The following is a 20,736-nucleotide window of genomic DNA, read 5'->3' as shown; positions in this document are numbered from 1 at the left end:
TTTTCTGCATGCAAAATCCATACAAAAAATCCACCAGACACTGTTCACTCTACATTTTCTTATTGACTGACTGCAAAACTGAGGGTCTATCTCAGTTAGGCCAGCTTCAGACCTGTGACACGCAGACTGTGCCGGATTGCCGAGTCTCCTGACCCGAGCTAGCTACCTTATACTGTATATGCCTATGAAGCAGTTAGTTCAGATAGTATATGATGCGATCATTAGCTATTTCATGGATGAGTGAAACTGGCCAAGACATTTCTAAATATGTCTACTTTAAAAAAAAAATGACCCTAAACTGACTCGAAAGAAGAAGAAAAAAGGGGACACAGCACACTAGACAAACAGCTTCTATATTGGAGGTGCTGGAGTAGAGATGGGAGAATTGATTTGCAGGACTCCGGTCCACCTGACCCGTCAGTCATCTGTGACCACTGGATGGGATTCACAGAAGCTTCTGGCCCATGGTGTAAGGGTAATGAATCCGAAAGGTTGATAAAATTCCAGCACCTGGTGTAAAAATTTGCACCAAGAAAACCTGTGCACTTCTGCTTTATGTACATTAAAAACTGCAATGGTCGAACCGACCACAGGTTCCCTGACCCAAATATAAAGTCTCAAATGTGTCTATAAGGCCTCTTTCACACGTCCAGATAATTCCGGTACCGGAGAAATCGGTACCGGAATTATTCGTGTCCGTGTGCTCACATAGCACATCAGTGTGGCACACGTGCGGCAGCCGTGTGCCACCCTTGTGCCGACTGAGGACCACACGGACCGTGCAGGAGACAGCGCTACAGTTAAGCGCTGTCCCCTGCGTGTGGTGCTGAAGCCGGCATTCATTCCTTCTCCGAAGCAGCGTTCTCTGGAGAGAAGGAATGAAAAATCAAGGTTCTTTTTTTTCCCCTTAAAAATAAAGTTTGTGAGTCACCACCTGCCTCCCATACCCTGTGCGCCCCCCCCGCTTGCCGGAAAATACTCACCCAGTGATATTATACACACAGGAATCACCAGTGACATTATACACAGGAGCTCTGTATATAGTGGCAGTGTACAGGTAATACAGAGGTCACCAATGACATTATACACAGGAGCTCTGTATATAGTGGCAGTGTACAGGTAATACAGAGGTCACCAATGACATTATACACAGGAGCTCTGTATATAGTGGCAGTGTACAGGTAATACAGTGATCACCAATGACATTGGTGAAATGCTAGGTGAAATCCCAAGAAACAATGAAAACCCTATATTAAGGGCCACCAATCTAACCCAAGAAGAGGTGCGAAACCGGCTAAATAAGATTAAAATAGATAAATCTCCGGGTCCGGATGGCATACACCCATGAGTACTAAGAGAACTAAGTAATGTAATAGATAAACCATTATTTCTTATTTTTAGGGACTCTATAGCGACAGGGTCTGTTCCACAGGATTGGCGCATAGCAAATGTGGTGCCAATATTCAAAAAGGGCTCTAAAAGTGAACCTGGAAATTATAGGCCAGTAAGTCTAACCTCTATTGTTGGTAAAATATTTGAAGGGTTTCTGAGGGATGTTATTCTGGATTATCTCAGTGAGAATAACTGTTTAACTCCATATCAGCATGGGTTTATGAGAAATCGCTCCTGTCAAACCAATCTAATCAGTTTTTATGAAGAGGTAAGCTATAGGCTGGACCACGGTGAGTCATTGGACGTGGTATATCTCGATTTTTCCAAAGCGTTTGATACCGTGCCGCACAAGAGGTTGGTACACAAAATGAGAATGCTTGGTCTGGGGGAAATTGTGTGTAAATGGGTTAGTAACTGGCTTAGTGATAGAAAGCAGAGGGTGGTTATAAATGGTATAGTCTCTAACTGGGTCGCTGTGACCAGTGGGGTACCGCAGGGGTCAGTATTGGGACCTGTTCTCTTCAACATATTCATTAATGATCTGGTAGAAGGTTTACACAGTAAAATATCGATATTTGCAGATGATACAAAACTATGTAAAGCAGTTAATACAAGAGAAGATAGTATTCTGCTACAGATGGATCTGGATAAGTTGGAAACTTGGGCTGAAAGGTGGCAGATGAGGTTTAACAATGATAAATGTAAGGTTATACACATGGGAAGAAGGAATCAATGTCACCATTACACACTGAACGGGACACCACTGGGTAAATCTGACAGGGAGAAGGACTTGGGGATCCTAGTTAATGATAAACTTACCTGGAGCAGCCAGTGCCAGGCAGCAGCTGCCAAGGCAAACAGGATCATGGGGTGCATTAAAAGAGGTCTGGATACACATGATAAGAGCATTATACTGCCTCTGTACAAATCCCTAGTTAGACCGCACATGGAGTACTGTGTCCAGTTTTGGGCACCGGTGCTCAGGAAGGATATAATGGAACTAGAGAGAGTACAAAGGAGGGCAACAAAATTAATAAAGGGGATGGGAGAACTACAATACCCAGATAGATTAGCGAAATTAGGATTATTTAGTCTAGAAAAAAGACGACTGAGGGGCGATCTAATAACCATGTATAAGTATATAAGGGGACAATACAAATATCTCGCTGAGGATCTGTTTATACCAAGGAAGGTGACGGGCACAAGGGGGCATTCTTTGCGTCTGGAGGAGAGAAGGTTTTTCCACCAACATAGAAGAGGATTCTTTACTGTTAGGGCAGTGAGAATCTGGAATTGCTTGCCTGAGGAGGTGGTGATGGCGAACTCAGTCGAGTGGTTCAAGAGAGGCCTGGATGTCTTCCTGGAGCAGAACAATATTGTATCATACAATTAGGTTCTGTAGAAGGACGTAGATCTGGGGATTTATTATGATGGAATATAGGCTGAACTGGATGGACAAATGTCTTTTTTCGGCCTTACTAACTATGTTATTATACACAGGAGCTCTGTATTTAGTGTCAGTGTACAGGTAATACAGGGATCACCAGTGACATTATACACAGGAGCTCTGCATATAGTGTCAGTGTACAGGTAATACAGGGATCACCAGTGACATTATACACATGAGCTCTGCATATAGTGTCAGTGTACAGGTAATACAGGGATCACCATTGACATTATACACAGGAGCTTTGTATTTAGTGTCAGTGTACAGGTAATACAGTGATCACCAGTGACATTATTCACAGGAGCTCTGTATACAGTGTCAGTGTACAGGTAATACAGGGATCACCAGTGACATTATACACAGGAGCTCTGCATATAGTGTCAGTGTACAGGTAATACAGTGATCACCAGTGACATTATACACAGGAGCTCTGTATACAGTGTCAGTGTACAGGTAATACAGTGATCACCAGTGACATTATACGCAGGAGCTCTGTATATAGTGTCAGTGTACAGGTAATACAGGGATCACCAGTGACATTATACACAGAAGCTCTGTATATAGTGGCAGTGTACAGGTAATACAGAGGTCACCAATGACATTATACACAGGAGCTCTGTATATAGTGTCAGTGTACAGGTAATACAGAGGATCATCAGTGACATTATACACAGGAGCTCTGTATTTAGTGTCAGTGTACAGGTAATACAGTGATCACCAATGACATTATACACAGGAGCTCTGCATATAGTGTCAGTGTACAGGTAATACAAGGATCATCAGTGACATTATACACAGGAGCTCTGTATTTAGTGTCAGTGTACAGGTAATACAGGGGTCACCAGTGACATTATACACAGGAGCTCTGCATATAGTGTCAGTGTACAGGTAATACAAGGATCATCAGTGACATTATACACAGGGGCTCTGTATTTAGTGTCAGTGTACAGGTAATACAGTGATCACCAGTTACATTATTTACAGGAGCTCTGTATACAGTGTCAGTGTACAGGTAATACAGGGATCACCAGTGACATTAAACACAGGAGCTCTGTATATAGTGTCAGTGTACAGGTAATACAGGGATCACCAGTGACATTATACACATGAGCTCTGCATATAGTGTCAGTGTACAGGTAATACAGGGATCACCAGTGACATTATACACAGGAGCTTTGTATTTAGTGTCAGTGTACAGGTAATACAGTGATCACCAGTGACATTATTCACAGGAGCTCTGTATACAGTGTCAGTGTACAGGTAATACAGTGATCACCAGTGACATTATAGACAGGAGCTCTGTATATAGTGTCAGTGTACAGGTAATACAGGGATCACCAGTGACATTATACACAGGAGCTCGGTATATAGTGGCAGTGTACAGGTAATACAGAGGTCACCAATGACATTATACACAGGAGCTCTGTATTTAGTGTCAGTGTACAGGTAATACAGGGATCACCAGTGACATTATACACATGAGCTCTGTATATAGTGTCAGTGTACAGGTAATACAGGGATCACCAGTGACATTATACGCAGGACCTCTGTATATAGTGTCAGTGTACAGGTAATACAGGGATCACCAGTGACATTATACGCAGGACCTCTGTATATAGTGTCAGTGTACAGGTAATACAGGGATCACCAGTGACATTATACACAGGAGCTCTGTATATAGTGTCAGTGTACAGGTAATACAGGGGTCACCAGTGACATTATACACAGGACCTCTGTATATAGTGTCAGTGTACAGGTAATACAGGGATCACCAGTGACATTATACACAGGAGCTCTGTATATAGTGTCAGTGTACAGGTAATACAGGGGTCACCAGTGACATTATACACAGGAGCTCTGTATATAGTGTCAGTGTACAGGTAATACAGGGGTCACCAGTGACATTATTCACAGGAGCTCTTTGTATGACAACTCCTCCCGTCAGGGGGAAACAAATGGTACAGGACTTTGGCCAGCGCTACACACGTCACATGACCTGTCCCTCTTCTCAAGTCTTCAGGTGTGACACAGGTGTGATGTGGGGGTCACAGTGGCGGCATTTACAGGGCACTGTGTTCACGTGAACCATTAGCACCTGCTCTCGTACACACAGGGTTAACACTGTGGTAAAACACATGGAGACCGAGGACACGTGCGACACCTCACACACGCTCCACCACTACTAGGTGACAGCACGCCGTGTCATGTACTGGAGGCCGTCACTGCTGCAGGTTCGGCACAGCGCTGCCTCCTTCCCGCCACAGCTGAGCGTATTCGGATTTGTCGCATCGCCCGCGCTAGCTCCGCCCTCAGCCCTATTTCCGGGTTCTCTTATGTCCTCTCGCTGCAGTCGCGTTGAGCACGCCCTCTCTAGTGAACAGGCTTTGTGATTGGTTGATGTCTTCGTATCTTGCTATTGGTCGCACCTCCTGAGTGTGTCTCGGCTGCTTGCCCCTGATTGGCTTGTGTGCTGCACTGTGATTGGTTGCCTGTGTCTGTTCGCTGTGTTGTTGTTGGGGCAGTGGTGCAGGGATTCCCGAAGCTCAGCATGTCACCCGGGCTTCCCCGGGCTCCTCCATGGACTCCCAGGGGGCTAGCTAGTGGCTCCGGCCCCTGTACATGGGGGACCCCCTAGCACTCTTGTGGGTGCTGGGTGTAGGAGGATGGGCTGCTCTCTGTGGGCTAAGGTGAGCAGTGTGTGTAGGGAGGCAGAGGGGAGGGGTGTGTGAGCGGTGGATGAGTAGTGGCCACACAGGGATGAAGGGGTTAACCCCTAAGTGGGCACCGGGCATCGCTGCATGCTCCTTGGCCTTTGCCTTTACCTTGTCATTGAGGAAAATGCAATGTCAAATGTTCTGCCATACACGGTGCCCCCCGGGCCAGCGCCTGCCACCTGTGACCACCCGGGTACAGCCATCATTCCCATCCTCACGGCCTGCGCTAAGACTCCATGTGTGAGGAGAAGACAACCCCAATCATCTACGGCTGATGAGGATGGGATCCGTTGTATGGATACAGACTCGCTTGTCTCCGCGTCCATCTATAATATATTCATCTCTTTTTTTCTCTCTTCCTCTAGTTTAAAAGGATGTTGAATAGAGAACTGACACATTTGTCTGAAACAAGTCGCTCCGGAAACCAAGTGTCCGAATACATATCCAGCACGTTCTTAGGTAAGCCTGTGCAGTGTCCCATTGTGTGACCATTCTCCTGTGACCTGCGCACACTCTGCCTCAGGATGCTTTCTTCTGTTACTGGCACTTTATATAGCTTTTCCTTATTAAAAAGGTTTTCCATTTTCAGGAAAGTGGACCCCAAGTGCTGTAAAATGTCTGAACCAACAGACAGAGTAGATATCCCCCCTCCCTGGTTCAATATTGCTCTCCGCTGCTGCTCCAATGTATGTAATAGGACATTGACAGCTCGCATCACCGCTGTAGCCAATCACTGCGCTCAGCACCTTGTGCTGTCTATGGAACCCTAGCTGCTGAGCTCAGTGATTGGCTGCAGTAGTGATGATATATTGACAGCCCACATCACCGCTGTAGCCAGTCACTGAGCTAAGCACCTTGTGCTGTCTATGGAACCCTAGCTGCTGAGCTCAGTGATTGGCTGCTGAAGTGATGATATATTGACAGCCCACATCACCATTGTAGCCAGTCACTGAGCTCAGCACCTTGTCCTGTCTATGGAACCCGAGCTGCTGAGCTCAGTGATTGGCTGCAGTAGTTATGATATATTGACAGCCCACATCACCGCTGTAGCCAGTCACTGAGCACAGCACCTTGTGCTGTTTATGGAACCCGAGCTGCTGAGCTCAGTGATTGGCTGCAGTAGTTATGATATATTGACAGCCCACATCACCGCTGTAGCCAGTCACTGAGCACAGCACCTTGTTCTGTTTATGGAACCTGAGCTGCTGAGCTCAGTGATTGGCTGCTGAAGTGATATGCTCAAGCAAAATGAGGTCATCACTACAATTAAAATACCGATACATGGAGAGCCAATGCTGTACCCCGGGAGGGTGAGTGCTTCTCTGTATGTTGTTTTAGATATTTGAGGGTGAGTATTTTCTCTGTTTTTTTGGTTTAGATATTTTACAAGGTTTAGGGCCTACTTTCCTGAAAATGAAAAGCCTCTTTAATTCGTAGCCACAGTCTGCACAGAGCAATATTACTGAAATAGGTATATAACACACACATTCGCCCACTTACATTTCCGATCCTCCCCGGTGGTCTTCTCTTCACATTGGCTGCTGACATCACAGCCCGCGTTTCCCATTGAGACTGCGGCCCCCTCTGGGGCATGCAGAGTGTGACGGAAAACCAGTTTAACTTTGTTGAGATTGATGGCATGCCTGCTGCATTGAGACATCATACAATGACCCCTTTTTATGATTGGGCGAACAGGGGGCCAGGGTATTGGTCAGGCTCTCAGAAATTGGATCCCTCTGATCTAATGCTTCTTTGGTGGATAAGGGATGATGCTTATGACTGGAATCCCTCTTCAGTTTGGCTTTTAGGTGCTCCGAGGTATAGCTTTCCATATAATTCAGTATATTCATGCACAATGCTGCATATGTGCTGCTAGGACTCATAGAGAAAGCCCAAGCGTTCCATGTTTTCCCAAGTGTCTCGCCACGCTAAGTGGTTGACAGCTCCTCCTCTATCACTTGGTGGTCAAGGAGAAGTAGGAAGATTTCTACATCTAAATAATGAAATGGTAAAACATGATATATTCCAGAACACATAAGAACTTGTAACTGTCTGCAATGTAGTGATGAACGACTCTAAAGAAACAATGTGATTTCAGACAAACAGCATGAAGTTGAAATTCCCTCTCCAACTACCAAGGAGAAGGAAAAGAAGAAGAGACCCATGTCCCAAATTAGCGGTGTAAAGAAATTGACACACAGCTCAAGCTTCACTACCTGCAGTATTCCACGTTTTGGGGTGAAGACCGATCAGGAATCACTTCTGGCAAAGGTTATTGTTAATATAGGTTTTTTAAACACCATTGATTCCACGGTGCTGTACATGTGAAGAGGGTTAACATATACTAAACTATAACTGCAGTATATTTACAGTGACAGACTAGTACAGAGGGGGACAGGACCCTGTCCTCACGGGGTTACAATCTAACATGGTATTGGGGAAGGAGACCGTAGGTTGGTGAGTTAGTTTGCCTTGGTGATAGTGAGGTGGTGGTGGGCTTATTGCAGGCTGTAGGCTTTTCAAATGAGATTGGTTTTCATGTTGTGTCTGAACTATTCAATTGTGGGAGACAATTGGACGTATTGAATGGTAAATGGCGAGGAACATAGACACAGGGGAGGAGAAACTGAGGTCTTATAAGGACTTAAGGTACCGTCACATTAAGCAACGCTGCAGCGATCTAGACAACGATGCCGATCGCTGCAGCGTCGCTGTTTGGTCGCTGGAGAGCTGTCACACAGACAGCTCTCCAGCGACCAACGATCCCGAAGTCCCCGGGTAACCAGGGTAAACATCGGGTTTCTAAGCGCAGGGCCACGCTTAGTAACCCAATGTTTACCCTGGTTACCATTGTAAAAGTAAAAAAAAAACACTACATACTTACATTCCTGTCGCGTCCCCCGGCCTCAGCTTTCCTGCACTGTGTAAGCGAGCTTGCCGGAAAGCAGAGCGGTGACGTCACCGCTGTGCTTTGCTTTACGGACGGCGCTCACACTGGGGGACGCAGGGAAGCTGAAGCTGAGGAACGTGACAGGAATGTAAGTATGTAGTGTTTTTTTTTTTTTTTTTACTTTTACATTGGTAACCAGTGTAAACATTGGGTTACTAAGCGCGGCCCTGCGCTTAGTAACCCGATGTTTACCCTGGTTACCAGTGAAGACATCGCTGAATCGGCGTCACACACGCCGATTCAGCGGGAGATCCAGCGACGAAATAAAGTCCTGGACTTTCCCCAGCGACCAACGATCTCCCAGCAGGGGCCTGATCGTTGGTCGCTGCCACACATAACGATTTCGTTAACGATATCGTTGCTATGTCACAAAAAGCAACGATATCGTTAACGAAATCGTTATGTGTGACGGTACCTTAAAGATTACACGTGGGGAGGTGTCGGGAGATTAGTTCGGAAATGTATGGAGGAGATAGATTATGGACAGCTTTGTAAGTCAGTAGTTTAAACTGGATTCACAGACTAATTGGAAGCCAGTTAAGGGATTGGCAGAGGAGAGATGGGGATTAATCAGGCTGCAGAGTTAGGACCAGACTGGAGAATTGCTAGAGTGTTAGTTGGGAGGCCACAGAGGAGATATTGCAGTAGTTGAGGGGAGAGATGATGATGGCATGCACTAACATTTTTGTAGATTCAGAATTGAAGAAAGGATGGATTCTGGAAATATTTTAAAGTTGGTGACGACATGAGGTGCTAAGAGCTTGGATGTGAGGCTTGAAGGACAAAACGGAATCAAGAGTTACAACGAGGCAGTGGACTTGTGATACAGGAAGTGAGTTAAGAAGAGGAAGATATAGTTGATGGACAAACTGGGATTCTGGACAGCAGAGAGGTGACATCTGAGCTAGAGAGGTAGATTTAAATGTCATCAGCGTGTAGGTAATACTGGAAGCTGTGGAACCTTGAGTTATCCCAGGACAAAGCTACAAATAGGGAAGAGTAGTGTTCCCAGGACAGAGCTTTAAGGGACACCATCAGAGAGAGGGCAGGAGATATTATGGGAATAAGAGACGTTAAATGTAGGTATGAGGAAATCCAGGAGAGAGCAAGGTCTTTGATGCCCCCTGAAGAGAGGATCTCTAGTAGAAGACAGTGGTCATCTGTGTTGAAGGCAGGTGACAGTTCAAGAAGTAGGAGTAGTAGATTATTGTCTGCTAGTTTGGCGGTTCATAAGTTATTTGTAATTTTGGTTAGGACCAATTCCATGGAGTTGTGGGGACAGAAGCCGGATTGTATGTTGTCGAAGAGCAAGTTGGATGAGAGGTAGGAGGAAAGTTCAATGTGGCCGTGCTGTTCAAGGAGTTTTGAGACAAATAATAATCTTTATTTTTATATAGTGCTAACATATTCCGCAGCACTTTACAGTTTTTTTGCAGATATTATCAATGGGGCTCACAATCTAAATTCCCTATCAGTATTTCTTTGGAATGTGGGAGGAAACTGGAGAACCCGGAGGAAACCCATGCAAACACGGGGAGAACATACAAACTCCTTGCAGATGTTGTCCTTGGTGGGATTTGAACCCAGGACTCCAGCGCTGGAAGGCTGCTGTGCTAACCTCTGAGCCACCGAGCTGCCCTTAAAGACAAAGGAGAGTAGTGATATGAGGCAATAGCTGGATGTAGAGGTGGGGTAAAGGGATGGCTTCTTCACGATAGCGTGATTTTTGTGTTTTTGAAAGCAGAAGGAAGACACAAAAGATGAATAAGTTGAGAGATGGGTTAGGTATGAGGTAAGATTGGGAAGAAATGGGGTCAAGTGCACAAGTGGTGAGGTGTGACTTGTAGAGAGAATGTCAAACTATTCAGTGACCATGGGAAGGAATGTTATGAGAGAAGGGCAATGGTTTGATATGAAGAGGCGTTGTGGAGGTTGTGCACTAACAGTTTCTCTGAGGTGGTCGACCTTGTTACAATAAACTAACCGTACTTGCTGTATACAGTATTCCCGTGTAATGGATCCTGTAATGGTTTCAGCATGATGAGTATTGCTGAAACTTTACCATTGCCTGCGTACACTCCACCTGCTCACATGTATGTACTGCATTGTATTACAGGAAATAGAAGAGTCAAATAAGTGGGGCCTTGATATCTTTAAGGTAGCAGAGTATTCTGGAAACCGACCCTTGACTGTCATCATGTACTCCATCTTTCAGGTAAGGGAGCAAACATATGGCTGGCATATACAGTCTGTAAAATGCGGACAGCTGAAGAACGCTTGTGACCCTATTAGAAGAGCGCTAGATCTCTTCACACACATACATCACCTTCAGCAAACGCAATTGACTCTGAGACATGATTTTTAGGACCATGCCTTTTTCTGGAAAATTGCTTACATAAGGGTTCTTTAACCCCTTCCTAAAGTGGACAATTTTTCATTTTGCAATTATAATAATAATAACTTAATAATAATAATTTTATTTATATAGCGCCAACATATTCCGCAGCACTTTACAAATTATAGAGGGGACTTGTACAGACAATAGACATTACAGCATAACAGTAATCACAGTTCAAATAGATACCAAAAGGAATAAGGGCCCTGCTTACAAGCTTACAATCTGTAGGAAAAGGGGGAGACACAAGAGGTGGATGGTAACAATTGCTGTTCGGACCAGCCATAGTGTAAGGCTCGGGTGTTCATGTAAAGCTGCATGAACCGGTTAACAGCCTAAGTATGTAACAGTACAGACACACAGGGCTATTAACTGCATAAAGTGTATGAGAACATGATGCGAGGAACCTGATTATGTTTTTTTTTTCTTTGTTTTTTTTTAATGGGCCCCACAGGGATAGTTACGTTAATGCGTTGAGGCGGTAGGCCAGTCTGAACAAATGCGTTTTAGGCACCTGGGTAGTGCATTCCAAAGAATTGGCGAAGCACGTGTAAAGTCTTGGAGACGGAAGTGGGAGGTTCTGATTATTGAGGACGTTAACCTGAGGTCATTAGCGGAGCAGAGAGCACGGGTAGGGTGGTTGGCTGAGACCAGGGACGAGATGTAGGGTGGTGCTGAGCCATGGAGCACTTTGTGGATGAGGGTAATAGTTTTGTACTGGATTCTGGAGTGGATGGGTAACCAGTGTAATGACTGGCACAAGGTAGAGGCATCAGTGTAACGGTTGATGAGGAATATAATCCTGGCAGCAGCATTCAGGACAGATTGGAGAGAGTTTGGAAAGCGGGAGGCCGATTAAGAGAGAGTTAAAATAGTCCAGACGAGAATGAATGAGTGAAACAGTAAGAGTTTTTGCAGAGTCGAAAGTAAGAAAAGGGCGAATTCTAGAAATGTTTTTGAGATGCAGATAAGAAGAGTGAGCCAGTGATCGGATGTGGGTGGTGAAGGAAAGCTCGGAATCAAGTATGACCCCAAGGCAGCGGGCATGTTGCTTGGGAGTAATGGTGGAACCACACACGGAGATGGCAATGTCAGGCAAAATTTCTATTTTTCTTCCACTTCTTCCTTGAGCAATAACTCAATTTTGAATGTCACCATTCATTTTACCATACAGTGTATTGGAAAAAACTCATTTTCCGAGACACATAACCTTTTTATTTTTCCATTGATCAACCCAAGCTTTTTCCTCGGTAAGTGGAAGTTTTTATTGGTACCATTTTGGGTTATGTACTTTATTTTGATTGCTTTCTAATTCTATACTTTCATGATGTGAGATACCTGAAAGTTATCAGTTTAGGCTTTTTTTTTTAAAAAAAAAATTTTTAACTTGATAAATCAGACTTTTATGCACGCAGTGATTCCTATCAAGTTTTTTTTTTTATTATTTCCTTATTTTTAACCCCTTTCCCACTGAGACTTATTGACCTGGGACGTATGGATACGTCCCAGTGATTTTGCGTGCGCAAAAAGGCTGTGCGCGTGTGATCTCTGCTGGGTGTCAGCTGATTCTGACACCTGAGACCCGGCACTCAGTGCCAGGAGCGGTCCCGCACCACTCCCGACACTTTAATCCCCTAAATGCTGCATTTCAGGAGTCGGCAGAGGGAAGAAAGCCCCTGTGCCCTTGAATCTGTGGATGTCATGGGGTCCCGATCATTGCCATGGTGACCCAATGTCGTCATGATAATATCCGGGTCACCAGAGCTAGCAAAGTTGCTTGATCATGCTCAGAGCATGACAAAACAGCTTTTTGTGTCAGTGCAGCGCTGACAGTTTGCATAGCACAGGGAGGCTACTGCATCTCTATGCTATACAAGCAATCAGCCTGGAAAAAATGAAAGTCCCATAATAGGACAAAATAGAAAAGTTAAAAAAAGTTTTTTAAAATTTGTAAAAAAATATACAATAAAGTGCCACCTATTGAAAGGTAGCAATCCTTCAAGTCAATGTTGACCCTTTACCGAGCCTTGTCACATGACCTAGGATAATAGCCAAACCAGAATCTCAATTTGCAGACACTGTGTTTCGGGGTACTGCCCCTCGTCGGTGCAAAGTGGAGATCTGGTTTGGCTGTGTGAGAGGCGTCCGACCATTATCCAAGAAGTATCATTTCTCCTGGCAGAGATCGACATGCTAAGCATGCTGAGATGAGGAGACTTAAAGCCGCAATGCTCCTCTACCTTCCAATAGGTGGAACTAGAGTTGTAGTTATCTTCCTCTCTGAAGAGACAATTTGCATAATTAGTATATTACCCAGAGGAGCATTGCGGCTCTAAGTCTCCTCATCTCGGCATGCTTAGCATGTCGATCTCCGCAAGGAGAAACGATACTTCTTGGATAACGGTCGGACACTTCTAACACAGCCAAACCAGATCTCCACTTTGCACTGATGAGGGGCAGTATCCTGAAACACAGTGTCTACAAACTGAGATTCTGGTTTTGCTATTATCCTAGGTCAACATTGACTTGTAGGATTGCTAATTCCATTAGGTGGCACTAGAGTTCTAGCTCTGTTCCTCTCTGAAGAGACAATTTGCATAATTAGTATATTACCCAGAGGAGCATTTCGGCTTTAAGTCTCCTCATCTCGGCATGCTTAGCATGTCGATCTCCACAAGGAGAAACAATACTTCTTGGATGAAAAAAATAAATTCAAAATCTATTGTACACATATTTTAGTATTGCCGCGTGCGGAACGACCCGACTTATGAAACTGTCCTACTAGTTAACCCCTTTACGGAACACCATTAAAAAAAAAGAAAAACAAGGCAAAAAACAATGCTTTATCATCATACTGCTGAACATAAAGTGGCTTAAGGCGCAATCAAAAAGATGAATATAAATAAGCACGGTACCACTGAAAACGTCAGAGTCCCACAAAAAGGAGCCGCCATACAGCTCCATAAGCGGAAAAATAAAACAGTTATAGCTCTCAGAATAAAGCGATGCAAAAATAATTATTCTCTATAAAATAGTTTTTATTGTGTAAAAGCGCCAAAACATAAAAAACTATATAAATGGGGTATCACTGTAATCGTACTGTCGCGAAGAATAAAACTGCTTTATCACTTTTACCACACGCAGAATGACAAAAAATCCTGAGTTGCTGGTTTTTGTTCATTCTGCCTCCCAAAAATCGCAATAAAAGGTGATCAAAAATGTCATGTGTCTGAAAATGATACCAATAAAAACGTCAACTCGTGTTGCAAAAAAACAAGCCGTCACATGACTCTGTGGGCTAAAATATTGAAAATTTATCTAAATATGGTGATGCAAAAATTAGTTTTTGCAATAGCAAGCATTCTTTAGTGTTTGACAGTTGCCAAACATAAAAAAAAACGAGGAACGGGGTAAAAAATAAATAAACCAATTCTTCACCTGCTGTTTTGTTCATTCTGCCTCCCAAAGTTGGCATTAAGGCTTGCACACATTTTTCCTTCTCTCTTCGCTGAGGGTTTACATCGGGGTTTCATTGTAAATATCTGAAATACGTGATTCAGACAGAACCCACGTTGGAAGATTCCCTATAATGAGGCAAATGGAGGCACTGTGGACGCCTCAGGACCTGTGATCCGGCGGTGTCCGTCTTATTAGAATTGCATAAGAGTGTCGTCGGCCACAGTTTTGTGCACTTCTGAAAAGAAGGACAACACCTTACAGAGGCCAGATGGGTGTCCAAAGGAACTCCACTGCCTCATTATAGTGAATGGATCCCTCGGGGGGGGGGGGGAGGAAGGAGTTCATCTTAATCATGTCACTCGGAGATCTAGATGGAAACCCCAAAGTAAGTGCCCAGCGTAGAGTGCAGGATAAATGTGATCCCAAACTTTATGTAAAATGTTCCCAATAAAAGCTTCAACTCAATCCACAAAAAAAAACCCTCACTCAGGTCCATCATCTGTTAATGGAAGTCTAAGGTGCTTCCACGTTACTGGTAGTACAAAGGCTCTGGAAAAGCAAAATGGCTCATCGCCCCTCAAAAGAAATTCAGAAACTTCTGCACTCCCAAATCCAAATTCCCCCTCCATTCTGAGCCCCACAGTGTGCCTAAACCACATATAGCGTCCACATGTTTGGCATTTTTGAGGCGATCAGAGCCTGCCATGAGTGCATGTCTCCAGGAACATGAGCTGGGCATAATGTACTGGTCACTACAATGGCAGTTTGCAATTTTCACATGGCAACATTCATTGCTGTTTGTTTCTGGAGAACAAATATGTAGTCAAAATCGTCACTACACCTGTAGATAAATTCCGAAAGGGATTACCTGAGGGGGAGAGTCTGCTCTTCTAGCAAATAGGGGCTCTGAATATGGAGTCTGCAAACTGTTCTAGGAAAATCTGAGCTCCAGGAAGCAAATAGCGCTCCGTCCCTCCCGAGTCTCACCGTATGGCTAAGCAGTACTGTACAGCCACATATGGGGCATTTCTACATTCAGCAGAAATTGTGGGTCAAATTATGGTGCCATTTTTACTCATGTCTTGTGTGAAAATGTCAAATCTGGGGCTAAAACAAAAATTTGGTTTTAAAAATGTAGTTATTTTTTTTTTCACTGCCCAATGGTATAACATTTTGTGACACACCCAAGGTGTCAATATGATCACTGCACCCCTAGATGAATTCGTTGAGAGGTGTAGTTTGCAAAATTGGGTCACTTATGGGGGGTTCTGTTGTTCTGGCCACTCAGAGGCTCTCCCAGTGGGTCTTGGCACCTGCAAACCATAACAGTAAAATCTGCACAATAGTATGGCGCTCCTTCCCTTTTGAGATTTGCACTGTGCCAGAAAAATATTTTGCGATTACATGTACAGGATTTGTTGCACTCAAGAAAAAATGGTCCTCAGTTGTGAAAAAAAAATTCCCTATTAACCGTTAGAAAAATTAAAAACTTGGGGCTAAAACAAGTTTTTAATTTTTCTTTCTTCACCGCTCAATGGTACAAAATTCTGTGAGGCACATGTGGTGTCGGTATGATCACTGCACCACTAGATGAATTCATTGGGGAGTGTACTTTGTAAAATGAGTTCACATATAGGGGGTTTCTGTTCTGGCAACTCGGCCTCTGCCCATGTGATATAGCTCCTTCAAACCATTCCAGCAAAACTGAACTCCAATATGTCGCCACTTCCCTTCTGAGCTTTGCACTGTGCCTCAAAAGTAGTATTCCCCCACATATGAGGTATCAGCGTACTCAGGAGAACTTGCACAACAAATTGTATGGTACAATTTCTCCTGTTACCCTTGGGAAAATAAAAAAATTTGGCTTTCCATTGTTTAGGAACAACAGGGGCTCTGCAAACGGGACATGGTGTTCACTAATGATTCCAGCATATTTTACATTGAAAAAAAGTGAAATTACGCCCCTTCCAAGCCCTGCTGTGTGCGCAAACAGTAGTTTTCTCCCACATATGAGGTATCAACGTACTCAGGAGAAATGTTTCCTGTTACCCTTTTGAAAATGCTAAATTTGGTGCTAAAATAACATTTTTGTGGGGAAAATGTTGTCTCTATTTTTTTTTTTTTTTTTAATTTTTACTGCTCAAAGTTATAAAGTTCTGTGAAGCAACTGAGGGTTTAATGTGCTCATAACACATCTAGATCAGTTTCCTGAGGGGTCTAGTTTACAAAATGGTGTCACTTGTGGGGGATCTGCACTTTTTAAGCACATGAGGGGCTCTCCAAACGCGACATGGTGGTGTGCGCTAATTGTTCCAGCAAATTTTGCATTCAGAAAGTCAAATGGCGCTACTTCTCTTCCCAGCAGTGCCGTGCACCCAAACAGTGGTTTTCCCCCACATATGGGGTATCGGCATACCTAGGAGAAATAGCACAACAAATTTTGGGATCCATTTTTCCTGGTACCCCTGTGAAAAGGAAAAAACAATTGGTTCTAAAGTAAATTTTTTGTGAAAAAAGTTAAACATTAATTTTTTTATACATATTTTTTTTTTTTTACAAAATTTACAAAAAATGGTTTTGTAAATTTTGTTGGAAAAAGGAGAAATTGCTGCTCAACTTTTAATCCTTATAACTTCCTAACAAAAAAAAAATGTTATTTAAAAAATTGTGCAGATGTAAATGTACATGTAGACGTGAGAAATATTATTTATTCGCTATTTTGTGTGACATAACTCTTTGCTCAACTTTTTGCCAAATTTCCATTTTTTTCACAAATAAACGCAAGTTATATCGAAGACATTTTAGCACTCTCCTGAAGTACAATATGTTGCAATCTCAGATTTAGTGGGATCTTTTGAAGCATGAACTGGCAGTGGTCAGGATTGTAAAAGCTTGCCTGGTCATTAACGTATAAACCACCTTGGGGGGGGGGGGGGGGTAAAGTGGTTAAATAGAGAAAAGGGAGATATTCAAACTTTTTATATTTTTTTCACTTTTTGATAATTTTGTTAAATCGCGCATTTTAGTCTCTCTGTAGCTATGTTAATACACAGGTAAATAAAAAATTGTCCAATTTTCATTTTAAAAAGTGCAATTTTTAATTGCATTGTCATCTGTATGACATCTGTTAGTAAAATATACAAGAACAAATACAATTTGTTATGTTAGAGAATTGCAATGTATCCATAAAAAATCATATGGCATACAGTTGACGCATTTGAGATCTGATTTTGTTTCTTTTCTCACACACCCATAGATTGAATAGGGTGAGTCTGATCCTAAATAGAGAAGACATTAGTGCATGCTGCGTTTTTTTTTTTTTAATGCTTTACATTCCGTGTAAAAAAAAAAAAAAAAAACGGTCATATCAACAGCTCAATTGGGCCAAGTGATATATGATTTTTTACATGGGCTCGGACCAAAAATACAGTCGTGTCAACTTATCCTGTGGGACTTGAACCTGAAATCCTTTGATTGTACTACAGGTCCTTCTCAAAAAATTAGCATATAGTGTTAAATTTCATTATTTACCATAATGTAATGATTACAATTAAACTTTCATATATTATAGATTCATTATCCACCAACTGAAATTTGTCAGGTCTTTTATTGTTTTAATACTGATGATTTTGGCATACAACTCCTGATAACCCAAAAAACCTGTCTCAATAAATTAGCATATTTCACCCATCCAATCAAATAAAAGTGTTTTTTAATAACAAACAAAAAAACCATCAAATAAGGCTGGTTTCACACTAGCGTTTTTGAACGCATGCGTTTTTCCGCAAAAAAACGCATGCGTTTTTTCCCCTATATTTAACATTAAAAACGCGTGCGTTTTTAATGTCCGCGTTTGTCCGCGTTTTTGAACGCATGCGTTTTTTAACTGCATGCGTTCACTTTCTAAAATGCAACATGTAGTATTTTGCAAAGCGTTTTTTTTTTCCAAAAAAACGCATGCGTTCACATGCGTTTTTTTTGGGAAAAAAATTGCATTGGAGTCAATGGAGACGCATGCGTTTTTTTGGACATGCGTTTGCATGCGTTTTTTTTGACGCATGCGTTTTTTTGACGCATGCGTTTTTTTTGGCACCATAGTTAAGATAAGGTTGTCTAGACACTGATAAGGCTCCCCCATAGCTGAAGGGTTATAAAAGGAAGGCTGGGGGAAGTTTCTGGTCACTTCTCATCAGACTCCAAGGAAGACAGCACCCTGCCCGGACGCATTGTTGGACAAGACACAGAGCAATGTGAGTATATCCTTGCCAATGCATTATTCTTCAATTTTTTGGATCTACATGTCCTAATTTTTTCAATGTTTTTCTTTCAACACGCATCAGAATGTCTTCTCCGGTTTCTTCGTCTGATGATGAATTCCAGCCACGGCAATCAGAAGTGGATCACGTGAGCGAGGTAATTTTTTGTTCCGTCAGCTTGGTAAGTATTGACTGTCACATCGACACATGAGGCAATTATATTTTTTTTATTCTATAGAGCACTTCAACTGAGGGACAGAGAGGTACGGAGCAGCGGAGTCAAGGTCCAGGTGGAAGACGGCAGCGGGTATGTATACCAGGCAGACTGTCCTTATTTAAGTTGTCTTTCATATTTCTGCCCTTTCTCATTTTTTTTTTTTTTTTTTAAATGTGGTTGAGCAAACTTAATTTTTTTTAATTAAATTTTAGGTTTCACAACGGGACGATGACCACATCGATAATGACCTGCTAATCACTCTGGTACAGGAGCGAGTCCCGTTGTGGGACAGCCGGGATCAACAGCACTCCGTCAATAGTGTTATCCGTCGTTTGTGGAGTGAGGTGGCCCAAGCGTTGTGGGATGGCTGGGAGAATTCAACGCCACGGGTCCGTAATGCATTTGGTAAGTATTGCACGGTAGTGTGAAGCAACAGACCTTGGCCATGCTCTCTTGACTGTGTGTGATGACAGAAACTTTTCGTAGTTTCTGTCATCACACACAGTCACGAGAGCATGGCCAAAAGTCCTGATTCTGACCATTATATTTTATTGTTATTTCACAGTGGACAAAGTAAGAACACGTTGGCGTTCCATGAAGGACCGCTTCAACAAGGACCTGCGTGCAGAGAAGAGTGCAGCTAGTGGTTCCGGAGCAAGGCACCGGCTGTACAAGTACCACCGTGTGCTGGCCTTCCTGAGACCGGTCCTTCTCTTGAGAACGTAAGTATTTGTCACATGCCTCCGGTTGTATTGCATTGACATAATCTGTCATTTTTAATTCCATAGGATGTACCGTCTTGTTATCGTTTGGTATTAATTTTCTGTTTTATTTTTTCACAGCACACACTGCACGACTGTCGCCACAGGTTCTGGAGCGGTCCTTCAGCCGACAGCCACGGACCCGTCCCAGCCATCCAGCAGCGCAGCACCAGGTGGGTCTTCCACAGTCACTGGAGACCAGGGAGCTGGCCCATCAGGTCTTCCCCTTTCGCAGTCCTCTTTCGCTGCACCCATTTTTGCGGGCTCATCCCGGCAGCGACAGAGGGCTTCGGATAGGTCCCTCATGCCCGAGTTTTTGCACTTGAGCTCGGTTTTACACGAAGCTATCAAGGCTTTAAGTGACAAAATGGATGTGTCCCATAACCTGTTACAGTGCCGCATCCAGGATGTCGCTAAAAGCCTTGATCAAGTTAAAGCCGACCTCCAGAAGCCAGCTCATCATTTTTTTAATAAAATCCACCAGAGCATGTCGGAACACCTTAGCCCTGATCTCCAGCTGAGTGTGATGCAGGCCTGCAATGTTGCTTTGGGGCAGGCTATGCAGCAGAGTCAGAGTCGTAATGTGGCGGCATATCCAACTGTGCCGTCACTGTCCGAAGTAAACACCATTCCTACCTCTGCTGCATACCACTGCACGGCCACCTCTATTCCCTCAACAGGTGTTCTCCAGTACAGCGCCAACACGATGACGAGTGCTGTTGGACATCCCACCGCCACCACCGTGACGACCGCTGCTCCGGCTTGGACCTCCTCCGCTGACACCTCTATGACGCAGGACCCTGGCGTGGCTTATCGGCCCGGCAACCTCCCGATGCAGCAGGACCAATCCATGCAATATCGGACCGGCCCACCCCCGATGCAGCAGGACCCATCCATGCAATATCGGACCGGCCCACCCCCGATGCAGCAGGACAGAGGCCTGGCATATCTGACCGGACCCACCCCGATGCAGGAGGACCGAGGCCTGGCATATCGGACCGGACCAACCCCGATGCAGCAGGACCGAGGCGTTGCTTTCCGGGCAGGAAACCCCCCGATGCAGCAGGACACATCCATGGCGTATCGCACCGGGCACCCCATGATGCATGACCAAGCCATACGTTTCCGGGCAGGACCCACCCCGA

At 43.8% G+C, this 20,736-nt stretch overlaps 1 protein-coding gene across 3 annotated transcripts in view; it reads left to right on the top strand.

Annotated features, from left to right (window-relative positions):
* Window positions 1–20,736, top strand: part of PDE4C (phosphodiesterase 4C) — a 238,938-nt gene that overhangs the window by 170,797 nt on the left and 47,405 nt on the right. For 2 of the 3 annotated variants that reach the window (XM_069741067.1, XM_069741059.1), the window contains exons 7-9: window positions 5,919–6,012; window positions 7,652–7,824; window positions 10,620–10,718. In XM_069741067.1, coding sequence (XP_069597168.1) covers window positions 5,919–6,012; window positions 7,652–7,824; window positions 10,620–10,718 — 366 coding nt within the window. Of the gene's footprint in view, window positions 1–5,313; window positions 5,527–5,918; window positions 6,013–7,651; window positions 7,825–10,619; window positions 10,719–20,736 lie in introns of those variants that run through there. The other variant, XM_069741074.1, reaches the window with a different exon arrangement.

Source organism: Ranitomeya imitator, chromosome 1, assembly GCF_032444005.1.
Source record: "Ranitomeya imitator isolate aRanImi1 chromosome 1, aRanImi1.pri, whole genome shotgun sequence".
Classification (NCBI taxonomy): domain Eukaryota; kingdom Metazoa; phylum Chordata; class Amphibia; order Anura; family Dendrobatidae; genus Ranitomeya; species Ranitomeya imitator.
The sequence above is the reverse complement of the archived record's forward strand: the minus strand, read 5'-3'. Positions and strand labels throughout refer to the sequence as shown.